Raw genomic sequence first — 14,282 nt, forward strand, 5'->3', positions numbered from 1 at the left:
TATACTAAATACGTTTTCAGTGTTTGAGACATCACATTTTGGATTGCTTTTGAGAGACTGAATGTACAAATACACAATGGCCAGACCATACATGACAACAGAACTCTGACCCACAACCTCTGCAGCAACCAGTTCAAGAAGCCAAACCACAGTCTCTGAAGCAATCAGCCCAGAGATTGGGCTTTGGTCAGGGATGCCCAGTTCCCCTCATTTTTGCCCCTGCTTCCAATTCAGGACCAGCCAGAGAAAGCCAAATATGCTTCCCAAACCACTTACCTAGGATACCCCGCTTCTAGTTAGTCTGCCTCCAATTTCCCCATGCCTACCACCCGGTCAGATCACACCCGAGTGTACCCATTTTTTCACCAGAAAGCTTTCCTATGCCTGCCTTTGAGTTTCTGCCAGATTCAAGGAGGTGGTGGTGGCTGATTCCCTTGCTATAGCAAGCCCTAAATAGCCTCTGCTATAGTCTCTGTCCTCATTTGTACAGTCTTTATTTCCACACTTTCAAGAGAAATGAATCTCCTCTTGCTCTACTTGCCAGAAAATTGATTATATTAGTTCCTCTTTTCCAATGGTGTCTGTAGGAATTGGCTGAAGGGTTGACTATAGTAGCATCTAGATAGTTGGAGGGTTTCTACATTTGTGTGAAAGTCGCCTTGCAAATATTAGTTTTATCATTGTCTTAAAATATTTTTACTTCCTACTACTTGTAATTGGATGTGTTTGCCCATCTCAGTAGCATTAAAAAAAAAAATCAGAGAAACAAACCGAAGATATTAAGGAGAGTTTTATTGTAAAGATAGACAGGACCTACAGTTTTACATTTTTCCAAGTCTACAAAAACTCTCAGAGTAGAAATTTCTTTATGTCTGTCATACCAGCAGACAGATTATTTATAAATTAGGGAAGGGAAAGTTCACTTCTTGCTAAACTGAGGTAGAGGAGGTGGCACCTTAATATCTTGGCCTCTCTCCAACTTCTTTTCACAATCCACCAGGTAATTGACTCCATCGATGACTATCTGAACAAGCTCAACCTTTGGCAGTGAAAAAGATGAAAGATTAATTTGCATAGAAGACACATGCAAGGCTTTGATCGATAGGAACAATACTGGGACAAATGAGAACTTACCCTGTTACATGGACTTTAACAATTTCTTCTCTTTATTTCCCTAATGTTTTATGGGAGGAGAGGTGTCTGATGGTTATCGCCAGGGACGGGGAGCGGAGATATTACAGGGTTTCTCTCAATCTTTCTGTAGTTAAGATGGAGTTACTACTTTGTGTGTAAGGACTTTTTAAAAATATGAAAACCATTAGTTTGCATCTCAGACACTTCTTCCCCCATCAATCTCTGTTATAACAGTTTGTCTAAAAGTAAAACTACACAGTGACACCCTTGTGATGTTCTCTGACCCGGATCTGAATTCTGACCTTCCACTAAGCTACCTAAGTACTAAACATGCTATAGTTCAGATATTATCATTTACACAATGAACGGCTTTCTGAAAATTGTTTAAACCCAAATGTTTGGCAATTAAATAATGCTTGTATTGTACCAAGCAAGTGTGCTACTTAAAGGAAACTGTGAATTATACTAAGATATACTTTTTAAAATTCCTGCTTTAAAAAAATATATGTTAGAACTTTTGTTTACAAATATTGGTTTTTCTTAAACTAGAGGACATCTACCTATGAATTTTTCCCTGGGAATCACCTCCCAAACAAATTATTTGCACTGCTCCTAAAGGGACCCAAACTAAGACAGAAAGGAATTACTGGTTAATTTTAGACAGCATTAAATTACATGATAAAACTCAAGAATGCACAGCAATAATGGAAGAGATGGTTAAGTGTTACAGCTGAACATACTTTAGGCATGACAGAGTCTAGAACACTCCCCACTTCTTTTCATGCATAAGGAAACTGAAGCCCTATGAAAGGGTTGGGCCAGAAAGCTAGTCATTACTAATAAAAGAAACACTGATTTTCTACTTAGCCAACTGAACTATCTCAGTGTTGATGAGGGTGTGGTGATGGGTCTCTCATTCACTGCCTGTGGAACTCTCTTGGTGTAAATCTTCTGGTAGGAAACTTGGTCATAAGTAAGGGACCCTCATCCTTAACCCAGGAATCCCTTTCCTAGAAATATATCCTAACTAACTAATGAGAGTTGTGATTAGAGTTATGTATAGAGATGGTCATGCAGTTATGTACAGAGATAGTCAAACAAAATCTCACATAATCAGGGAGATATTAAGAGATAATGGACCACCTTTACTATGCTGTCATTAAACAATATGTTTTGAAGAATTATAAAAATTCTTTTATAAGAATTTATAAAATATTTATATATATCTTTTATTTAAATATTTATATTTATATTTTATTTATAAAATATTTATATATATCTTATTTATAAAATAAGAATTTTATATTCTTTGAAGAATTATAAAATTATAGGAAAATGCTCATGTTATAATATACTGGGAAAAGCTGTGTTATATCAAATATGTTGTAATACTAAATTCTGTACAAAAAGTTTTTTGAATAATTGTAAGAATGGAAGGCAATTTAGAATAATGTTCACAATGGTCTTCTCAGGGTTGTTAGGTTGAACAAGTGGTTTTATTTATTTTTTTAACACTTTTGGGAATTTTTCTAGCTCCTATAGGTGATCACTTATTGACTTACAGTTTTCTAAAAATGATGAGTACTTTGCTTTCCAGTATTAAACATCTAGTTAATATTAGAAGCCGACAGGGCTAGGACCCAGATTTTCTTTATTCACTACACCATATTCAGCAAATTTCAGAAGGTGTAGTATTTATATCTGCTTCTTCCTCAAGTATCAATACTTTACCAGAGCTGGTAGCACTCACACTGATTTCATTGTTTTGAGTGTTTTCTCCTTTCCTTTCCTTAGTTTACTGGTAGGAGTACCAACTGGCAATGAAATATGCAAAAGATGGCAGGGAAGTAGAAAGAGCACCAATAATCCACAGATTTAATAACCAGCCACGGAGTTATTAAGAGTTTTATAAGCGGCTTTTAAATTAATGATGGGCACAATACGTTCAATAGGACCGCATCCAGATAAGTTGGGATGACTTACTGAGGTCAGAGTTTGCTTAGAATTCTGCTGCATGTTCATTAATGCGCTCTTTGTGCTTTTTCTCATGCATCACTCCAGGCCTACCTATAGTTTATGAATCCCATTTATCCTATGTATTCACAGAATCCTAAGGATCATTTGATGAGCACAATCTCACACATACCTCATGCATACCTTATTTGCCATCTTTAGTCCTAAACATACAATTTTACAAACTATCAAGTATCTAAAAATGTCAACGTGAAGATGATAGTATGTGACCTTCACCAAAGGAAATTCGGAATCAAGAGAAAATCCACTATTTCACCCCCCTCAGAGAGAGCACAGTGTTCTCTGACTCAGTGATGAAAGACTGTCATCCTTTAGCATAACAGAACTCCCGCTGCTCAGGATTGCTGGAACAGCTCTGGGGGCAGGCAGGTGACATCAGTCCCACTGTGAATTCCTTCATTTGCTTATACATTCTCAGCTTACATTGTGCTTACCCTTATGCGTGGAGGACAAGTACTACAGAATGAAATGCTAACATGACTCAGGACTCAATGGGCAAAGAGGAGGCCTCGAATTTTGTGAATAAGGAAAGGCTGTTGAGTTTGCTTCTTTTCCTCCAGGCTGATTTTGTTAGTTCATGTTCGGAAAGTTAGAGAGATGTTACCTCTGATCGGCCAATTCGATCTATGTTGGAAATGTCATACACATCCGCCACTGCTTCCGTGTCCACACCACCTGTGCCACGCTTCTGGAGTCTCAGGTTCTCCAGGATCTTAGAAAATCGTGGATCCTGGGACAAAGGATAATACTTAGTGTCCTAAGAATCAAACTTGATTTGTCATCCTTGGCACACTTAGAAAAGACATATAATGAGAAGTAATAACAGTTAATATTTATTAAGTATATATTTACTATGTACCGGGGCCCTGTGCTGGAACTTACAACAATCCCATGAAGAAGGTATTGCTTTTACCCCCATTTCACAGATGAGGAAAATAAGGCTCAGAGGAATTAACTTGCCTAAAAGTACACACAGGTAGAAGGTAGCAGAGCTGTCATTAACTTCTATACTGCTATACTGGCATCTGGATGCCAGCTTTGGTGAGTTTATTATTCATCTATATAACACTTGTTACAGCTATAATTAAAATCATGACATTAAATCATAGCAAATAATTTTCTTATTGTAAAGCAACTATACTCCGATAAAAATTAAAAAAAATAATTTTCTTAGCATTGGAATTTTGAATAACAAATATTACCATACTTTTTTTGGCTGAAAGCACATTTTCTAAAATTGTTTTAAAGTATTTGATTCACTTGGTGTGCTGTGGCAGAACTCTTAGTTGCCCACCAGAATCCTTTTTCCTTTCTTCCACAGGAGAGCTGAGGAAGTAACCACTGGCTAGGTTCTTGCTAATGGAACAAGCAGAAGTGAAGGGTGCCACTGCCAGGCCTAGACCTTAAATCTTTACATGGACACTCCCACGCACTCTCTCGCCTTCCCACAGGCTAGAGCGTGAGGCCTGACTGTGACCACGCTAAGGGGACAATGCTCTAAGGCAGTGACCCTCCAAGTGCAGTTCCCTGACCGGCAGCATCAGCATCACCAGGAAACCTGTGAGAAATGCAAGTGCTGCAGGTGTTGTCACAAGCCTCCAGGTGATTTTGCTGCAGGCCCGAGTCTGAGAACCTCTGTATTGGGAGAGAGAGAGCAGAGTGGAGCAGCCGGCTTAACTATCCCGACTTGTTATATGAAGGAGAATTTAAAGATCTTGTTCTTGGGACTTCCCTGGTGGTCCAGTGGTTAAGACTTTGCCTGCCAACGCAGGGGGTGTGGGTTTGATCTCTGGTCAGAGAGCTAGGATCCCACATGCCTCGGGGCCAAAAACCCAAAAAACATAAAACAGAAGCAATATTGTAACAAATTCAATAAAGACTTTAAAAATGGTCCACATAAAAAAAATCTTAAAAAAAAAGAATAAAGTTCTTGTTCTTGAAGCCACTTCCCTTTTTTACAGCCCATTAACCTCTTATCCTATGGATACAAGTGTTTTTGAGATAAACAACCTTTTCTTGTCATTTTCTTTCATTAGTGCAGAAACTAAGGGTTAAGGAATTGGGCTGTGACGTTTTTCCCTCCACAAAGCAGTCCCAGGTGAGCCGATCCTGGTGGAACCCAACAGGGCCACTGGCTACGTGACATTACCTTGCTGAGCTTTGGGATCTTAAGGTGGACACCAGCCCGTAATCCTGTGCCGAGGTTCGAAGGGCAGGTCAAAATGTATCCCAGGCGCTCGTTCCACATGAACTCCCAGCCTCGTTCTTGGATTAGGCGTTCTACCTAAGACAGGGAACAAATGACGAAGTTCTCAGATATCCATTCACTCAGCACATCCCAAACACCAGGGAAAGATGTATGTACTGCATGTTTGCCGTGAATAAAACTTAGGTAAATTTATAGTACTACTTCTTTTTTTGGAAAGGAAAAAGCAAAGCTATCTGCAGTTTTTTTAAATTTATTTTTATTGAATGAAAGATTCTTTAAATTCTATAGTCCTTTACAATTTGCAAAAGTTTCACTCACATGATTTCATATAATCCCGTAATAACCCTTTTCCCCCCACCGCTATACTGCCCCTCCCCACTTCCCTCTTCCCAGTGGTAACCACTAGTTCTCTGTAGCTGTGAGGCTGCTTCTTTTTTGTTTGATTCACTAGTTTGTTGTAGGTTTTAGATTCCACATATAAGTGAGATCATACAGTATTTTTGTCTTTCTCTGTCAGATATTTCTCTTAGCATAATGCCCTCCAAGTCCATCCATGTTGCTGCAAATGGTAAAATTTCGTTCTTTCATTCTGCAGTACTTCTTTAATAGAAAAGTAAACTTCTTCTATCACAATATTAAAATGGTCCAATTAGGGCCTCCCTGGTGGCGCAGTGGTTGAGAGTCCGCCTGCCGATGCAGGGGATACGGGTTCGTGCCCCGGTCTGGGACGATCCCATATGCCGCGGAGCGGCTGGGCCCGTGAGCCATGGCTGCTGAGCCTGCGCATCCGGAGCCTGTGCTCCGCAACGGGAGAGGCCACAACAGTGAGAGGCCCGCGTACCACAAAAAAAAAAAAAAAAAAAAAAAAATGGTCCAATTAAATTAGATGAACCATGTAAAGCACTGAACACAGTACCTAGCACATGCTAAGCACTCAATAAATGTCAGTTGTTATTCTTTTCCACATGAGCATAGTAGGAGAATATAGGAATTCTCATCAAGTACAGCTGTAGTCAGGTCACATATGAACATAGGTGCATCCTATACTGTCTCTATGCTTAGAACAGCCAAGATGTCTGTTAAAGAAATCAGAAAATAATTAATGATTCACAGACTTCTCTAAACCATCCTGCATTGGGAAGGGAAGCATAGGAGCTTGCTAATAACAACAAAAAAAGTCATCTATTTTTTGAAGCACTGCCCTGGAAGTCCCACCCCAAAAGAGTGCCATGATCCCTAGAAAAAATTAGCCCCATCTTGGAAGTCACCATAGTATCTTTTTTCAAGAATGAAAAACAAAGAGATTTTATTTTAGTGACTATTCAGAATTCTCTGATGACATCTTACCTCTTTTAGTCCACGACAGAATCGCTCAAATACTCTCTTCATATTGCCTCCTTTCTCCATAGAGATTACCCTGGTGTGGTCTTCCTCATTAATCCAGATGAGAAATGTCTTCTCATTATTATGCCTAATGAAGAGAGAAATACAGTGTTGAGTGTTAATTACATTTGTTTCAACACATGAAAATTCCCATTACCTCTGTAGCTTGATTGCTTCATTTCACCTTCCTCATTTCCTTAGATGGTCCTAATCTCTTAACTGTGCCTGAACAAGTACTGCAAAATAATGTTACCTTGACAGAATGAAGAGTAAGACCAACTCCAACCCTCAAAGATGTCATGTTTTCACCCAACAAGAACATAATCTCCCTCATTCCTCAGACTAGGATGACAATAATTCAGCCATGATAACATTTGGCTTTGATGCCAACAAGAGTGTTTTGCCTCCTAATAGATTCAACCAAAATCTTGTGGCACTTAAAAAAAGATTTTACCTGCAGCTCAACACGTTTGGGGTGCAGAAGATTTCACATATGTTTGCGGTATAGATCCCGCCTATCCACCCCCACTGAGCAGCTGCTCCCAAACACTTTGATCTGGGCTCCTTTGGATAGTGTCATAATAACTTACCAAGGTTTAGGAATCAAAGTGGCCTGAGGACCGTTGGCCAAGACAAAATATGTGTACACTCAATAGCCACTCTTCCTTGTAGAGTTTTGCTTAAATCCTCAATATTTACTTTTCATTTTCTGCTCTTTTGTTTTAATGTCATGAAACAGATTCTCTGGGAGGTCAAATAATATGAAGCTAATTTTTTATTAAAAAGAAAGTCTTTTTTCTCATGCACAATTCATGCAAAACAGCTAACATTCCCGCACATTTGGAAACATCATTATACTCATATATTACACACACACACAGACACACACACCCCAATTTCTAAGTACTCTATCTTCTCCATTTAGCTCAAGCTGGGCATGCTGTCAAGCGCAGGTCACAGCAACTTCAGGTTAGGACAAGCAGTGATCTGAAGGAGAATGTCTGCACACAATGCAAATGTGAAAATGCTATGTCCATACCAGATTCCCCTGGCATCTGGCCAGTCACGGGCCATCCCAGCACAAGTTAGTAAAGGGGATACTGGCTTATCAAATAGAAAGTGGTCCTGCAGGCCCAAAGGGACAAAGCAAAAAGAAGAAACTGATGAGATCAGACACGATGGCAAACGTCAGGTGGTCAACTTTCAACTCACTAATAATGGCTGAGGTCTCTCAGGCAGTGCTTCTCAGCATTGGCTGCCCACTATAATAACCTGAGAGCTTAAAATATTCTAATGCCCAGTTCCCATCTCTCAGAGATTCCAACTTGTTATTGGGTGCAGCCTGGACATCAGTTATTTTCAGGTGATTCCAGTGTACAGCTAAGGTTGAAAACTGCTGGCTTAGTCCAGATGGAGATCCTTAATCACTATGGAGTGTGTCTATCCCACCAGCGCCAACCCCATGCAATGGCAGAGTGGGCAGTGAGTGAGGGGTGCTATCCTGAAAAGTGTTCTATACAGCTGCATTCTCCATGTTACTAGCATTGTTGGTTTATTATTATCATTCCTTCCATTAAAAAATATTAGAGATGTAAAATAATGATCTGTAAATAAAAATAGTCACCATTCATTTAATGTTCACCATGTGCCAGGCTCTATGCTATGTACTTTTTTTTTTTTTTTTTTTTTTTTTTTGCGGTACGCGGGCCTCTCACTGCTGTGGCCTCTCCCGTTGTGGAGCACAGGCTCCGGACACGCAGGCTCAGCGGCCATGGCTCATGGGCCCAGCCGCTCCACGGCATGTGGGATCCTCCCGGACTGGGGCACGAACCCGTGTCTGCTGCAACGGCAGGCGGACTCTCAACCACTGTGCCACCAGGGAAGCCCTATGCTATGTACTTTTATTTCCTTTAATCCTCACAACAACACTCTGAGGTAAATGTAATCATTCTATTTGGTAGGAAAAGAAAACAGATTCAGAGAGAGGAAACCTATCACGGCTAGAAAGTGGCAGAGCCTAGATGCAAACCTAGACCTGTATGACTCCCAAGTATGCCTCTAACTACAATATGCTACTGTGCAGATCAAAATCAGATCAAAATACTGTGTGTACACAGTAAGAATATGAATATGGATACCATATATTACATTGAAGTCAGAAATAAAGAGGACAGGAAGATCTACAATCTCTAAGTGGAAGGGGTTGGAGACCTGAGCCAGGCCAGGCTTATGGACTATCATTGCCCAGGAAACAGCATGCCCTTTAACCTGGAAACCGGAATTGGCTACTTGAGGCAGAGGAGGGCTTGTCCTGTACCAGGACAAGAGGAGGGGACCAGGAGACTGAGGCCTCTAGACCATACAGTTGCCCACCTGGTTTGGAAATGGGGCATATTTTGTGGCATCACACCTTCTGAAATGACAGAAATTTGTTTCCACTTTTCCTTGGAGTTTAAAGTTACTTTCGAAAATACCATTGTTTCAACTTTGCTACAGGGAGAAAAGGAAGGGACTTGAGTTTTGTCTACCCTAGTGTTAGAGGGAAGCCATGGAGACCCTGTGGAGGCAGCAGGAATCCCAGAGGCCAGCTCCAATGTGAGTCAGGGCAGGACTTCCACCTGGATAACTCCCTTTCCAGAAACTCCTAGCTTCCTGGACTTGGAGTGCGGTAATGGAGACCATCCTCCAGGCACAGACGGGATTTTCCACACCCAATTGTTCCTATTTATCAACAAGCCCGGGGATCCTCCACTCACTCCCACACACCAATGGCAACCCACCATCCCGTTGTTTCCTCGGCAGACTTTATCCATAGACCATCTCCACTTTTTCTTTTTTTTTTTCATCTCCACTTTTGACCTAAGCTTTTAAGGCCTGCTTTTCCTTCCTTAGACTGACCAGCCTGAAGCCCCAGCGAGCTCCCAACCAGAGCAGGGGCCTGAGCTCCGGGGGAGACCGCCCCGCGAAGGTCAGGGCTCTCTCGGCACAGCCCCGCCCCGGGCAGCCCACGTGGTTCGGGGTCACTCACATCGATGAGCCGCTGCTGGTCCTGCTCCGTCATCTCAGACAGCTGGTAGTAGCGGCCGGCCAGGTCCCCCTTGAGGCCCTTCAGGGCCATGACGGTCACATTCTCCACCTCCCTCCGCTCGGCCCGGGTGCAGGCGGGCGGCAGGCTCAGCCCGCGGATGCTGCGGCCCGTGCGCACCCGAGACGACAGCACGTAGCGCTCGTCGAGCTGCCCCTGTGTGATCTGCGGAGCAGAGCGCGGGGTTACCGCAGCGCCACGGCACGGTGGCCTCCGACCCGCTGACCAGGGGACCCCCGGGCACTGAGCTCGTGTGCATGCTGGACACATCCGGCAACTCTGGGGGCAGGGGTCTTAGAGGGAAGTCAAGGAAGGAGCTACTTTACACAGCGCTGTTTGCAATCCTTTACCCTGGCTGGGTTTGGGGTGAAAAAAGGAATTGTTTTGGGAAAGGCGAAAGTCTTCAGTGACCACCACTACGCTGGTGGTAGGTGGTAAGAAAAACAGACTTCGGGACCTTCCTGATTGTCTCAGTGGCCCTCTAGGGAGCATGGTGTGGGAGGGCCATCACAGAGCTTTCAAGGGCATCTGACCCAGGGGCCCTTCTCTCCAGTGTTCCTCACCTTGGACTCTGGAGTGCTGGCTTCATGGGAAGGTACAGAGGTGGCTGGAGCCTACCTTGGATTCGTCCAGATCCGTGGGGTGCTTCATCACCCTGGGGTCATAGCCATTGTGCCTCAGCTTGATGACAGGGTCAAAAAGGTCGGCAAACACCTGCAGGAGGGACGATGCTCCTGTTTCCTCTTGAATGGGTTCATCTATCAATACTTGAATTGGTTCATCATTTGTTCCTATTTATCTGAAGGGCCAAAGCTGATGCCCTCCTCTGAAATTCTCAGAGCAATGATGCAGGAAATAGGTGTGAGACCGGATTGATGGTTAATAATAATGATAATAATTATAGTAGTGGTACTAGTAGGTCGCATATACCAGAGGAAACCTCTTTGAGGCACCTTGCCCCTTGGGAGAGGGCAGGGCTACGGAACCCTGTCATAGTAACCTCCTCCCTAGCGATTCTGCCAAGTTCACTGCCATCAGATGGAGCAAGAAAATCCTGTGTTTAAGAATTTGAGGGTTTTCTCCAGAAGCTCTTGCTTTTGTGGGATAAAAGAAGCTGCCAGCTCAGAAGCTAAGCAGTTTTGTGGTCAAAAGGGATGGTCGGGTTCTAGAGTCTAAACAATATGATAAATTTGTGGAAAACCAGCTGCATAGAAAGAAAAGTGCACAGCAGCAATTAAGGCAAAGCAGGGACCTGTTACCCTGTGAGGACCTTCCCCAGCACAAACTATCTCAAGTGAAACCTACTTTTTAAAAAACCAAAAACTGCAGGAACATCCTTTAGGTAAAAGAAGGTTCAGAGAAGTCAAACAGAGCACCCTGCCGCCTTTGGGAGCTGTGGGGAGTGGGTCCTGGGAGCCAGCTCCAGTCTGGGACTCTGGGAGCCCAGAGGTGGGCACTGCTGTCCCTGAGTGAGCTGCTAGTCTAGTCTATTCAAGGTGGCTCTCTCCCTCCTCTTGATGGCTGCCTTTCCAGGGAATCACCTTCAGCTCCCTGCAACAGAAGGTGCAAAGGGGACACACCTGAGGGAGATGGGCTGGAGGTTTTTTACCGTAATTTAGAAGCTGCTCTGGCGGCTGAGCTCCAGAGCAGCAAACCATCCTGTGCTTCTGACCCAGGATGAGGATGCGGAGATCATGGGATTTCTCCAAGAGACTCCGTGAACTCAGTAAGACTACAGGGGGCTGTGTAATCAGTAATTCCCAAACTAAACACATACGGAACCATCCTCCAGCCTCAATAAAGTTCAGCCACAAACACATCATCTCCTAATGCCTTATTGGTGAATACACAAACAATAACAACATTAAAAGATTTTATTTTTTCTGTACTAATTCATCCCCTTGACAAGCTCTGAGAGCTGGGTCATGCAACTCATTCCTCGGTGGGGAGGGATACTAGAGCAGCAGCAAAGGAAACCCTGTCCCTGGGAAGCTGTAGACCTCACTGTTCCAGAGAGCACTGCAGCTGTTCTGTTGAAGCTGGCTTCCCTTTATGGGCGCCCTTCCTGAGAAAACAGCAAGTTGGTCCCACAGAGAGAACCCAAAGCACGCCTCACACACACACTACAGAACCGGCAGCCAAGGGTTTTACCTCATAGGACTCCTCGTCACCAGCCACCATGCCCACGGTCTTTATGAAGGGGTGGCCGGGGTTATCCACTCCAGTCTGGATACACTGGTCCAGGGTATAGCCATTGGGTGTCACCTTGTTGCGGAGCTTGGCGTAAATGGCCGGCGTGAGGCACTCAGCCATGCAGTTGTTGTGTTTGCGCAGATCAGGGTAGTCTGCACTGCATGAGGAGGAGAGGGGTATTCAGTGAGCAGCCCCTGAGGCAAGGGGTCTATGCAAGAGCTTTGTTTCTGGCCAGCCATCCTTCCACCAGGCTCTCTTCAGCCAGTGGGCAGAGGAAAATTGGCTAGGTCATGATTTAAGTAAGCCAGATTTTAAAGGCTAGTTCCCTGAACTGCCAGAGGAACGGACCTGGCCCTGCCTAAGGAGTCCATTATGCTGGTTGCAGGAGCCCACAGACTGTGGCTTATGTTTATGTAAAGAGGAAATAGAGTGAAACGATTAAAAAAGAAATTGAAATCGTATGTAGACTTTTTTTTTACACACCCAGAAGTTTTGGTAAATTACAACAACTACATTTTGGTCCCTTAGGTCTGTGATAGAGGCTAAAAACCCTGTGGGTAGAACTACATAGAAATTCATTGATTTATCTGTCCTCTGTCTATGATGCAAACTCTATGACTATCTGCTTTGTTGAGAACAGTGCCTGCCTATAGAAACAGGCATTCAGTAAATATTTGTTGAAATAATACATAGAAAGAAATCAAATGGGGGGTGCCATCTTACCCTGGGATATGTACTGATTGAAGAATAGAGGATTCAAGACCACCACAGGCTCAAACACAGGTAATGTCACATAAGGAATTCCTGAGGTATATGGTAGGTGCCAGTAATTCCCTCAGAATTCCTAATTCTCATGAAAGCCAGTAAATGTTTTAAATCACTTAAAGTCAGCATCCACTCCAGCTCTATCCAGTGTGGGACATCTCAGCCATGACAAGGTCCCCAGTGTGGATAAAACAGTCCATCTTCAGGCCACTTCTCTACTTCCCTTCTGCAAGGTCCTTTAAAGCTGATACTTAGGGACTTCCCTGGCGGTCCAATGGTTAAGACTCTGCGCTTCCACTGCAGGAGGCACGGGTTTGAGCCCTGGTAGGGGAACTAGGATCCCACATGCTGCACAGTGTGGCCGGAAAAAAAATAAAATAAAAAGCAAAAAAGCTGATACTTAAAATCAGTGCTGTCTCATCACGTTTTCCAGAAGGCAGTACAGCAGGAGTGAGGCATGAGTCTGGAATCAAGGTCCCTGGGTTCACATTTGGCTGCACCAGCTGTGTGAACTTGGGCACTATTTAATTTTCCTAAGCCTCCATTTCATCACAAAGGGACGCTAAGAGGAACAAAATACTCTGTGTAAAGTGCTCAACACGCCTACACATATTCAACAATATGTGTAGCTCCGACTGTTATTCCTATTCCACTAGAGCTCAAGCTCTGGGCAGGAATGATGACACTACACATCCCTGGATTTGCCACAGGTCACTGTGCTTAAGGAGTCAATTTGATTTAGTCACCCTCAGAGGCAAAAAGAGGGGCCTCTGCTGACAGTTTCAGCAGAGGAAAGCATATTTCTGGCTGGCATTTTGGTGTCGTTTTAAAGCCAAGAGGACTTACCTTGGAGGGAATAGCCTGTGCTGTTCCCGGGCCTCAGCACACACGTTCTGCCGTTTCAGCAGGTACCCAGTAGTCAGGGCACTGGTGCCCAAGGTAGCAAATAACAGAGAGGCATTGCGGCCAGTTAGAAACTTCGAGAAGGTACTGGCCATCCTTCCTCTTGGATGAGTGTCTGGAAAGCAGAGAAGCTAAAGATTATTTTTTATTAAAAAAAAAATTTTGGCCACATCACACAGCTTGCAGGATCTTAGTTCCCCAACCAGGGATTGAACCCGGGCCCCTGCGGTGAAAGTGCCTATTCCTAACCTCTGAACCACCAGGGAACTCCAGAGAAGCTGAGAATCAGCCTCACAGGATGGCCCTGAACCACAGTACAGAGAACAACAGGCAAGAGAAAAACTGCAGGCGACTTAGCCTGTTTCATTGTTTTGTTTTTCTCTTTCTTCCTTTCTCCCCAGCCCCCTTCACACTGCTTAGGAAAACCTGGGTAGTTTTTAGACACTGAGAATGTCAAACTGCTTGCAGTCCTTGCCATTTTCTCCACTAATATGCTATAGGGGGGAAAACCCACAGGATTTCTACATCTGGCTGCTTGACAGCCCAGGTGCTCTTTTGGACTCTGCCGCTACACAA

General features: G+C 43.6%; 1 protein-coding gene across 1 annotated transcript; it reads right to left on the reverse strand.

The window, feature by feature from the left end:
* Nucleotides 1-919: 919 nt before the first annotated feature.
* On the reverse strand, nt 920-13,816 carry CKMT2 (creatine kinase, mitochondrial 2; the record flags this gene model as incomplete). Its single annotated transcript, XM_079702334.1, has 9 exons — nt 13,650-13,816; nt 11,997-12,195; nt 10,464-10,559; nt 9,789-10,010; nt 7,800-7,885; nt 6,725-6,848; nt 5,318-5,452; nt 3,773-3,898; nt 920-1,039 (listed from the first exon to the last, which is right to left on the reverse strand). The coding sequence occupies exons 1-9, from the start codon at nt 13,799-13,801 to the stop codon at nt 920-922; spliced, it is 1,260 nt and encodes a 419-aa protein (XP_079558460.1). The 5' UTR covers nt 13,802-13,816.
* Nucleotides 13,817-14,282: the final 466 nt, after the last annotated feature.

This window comes from Hyperoodon ampullatus, assembly GCF_949752795.1.
Source record: "Hyperoodon ampullatus genome assembly, chromosome: 4".
Lineage (NCBI taxonomy): Eukaryota > Metazoa > Chordata > Mammalia > Artiodactyla > Ziphiidae > Hyperoodon > Hyperoodon ampullatus.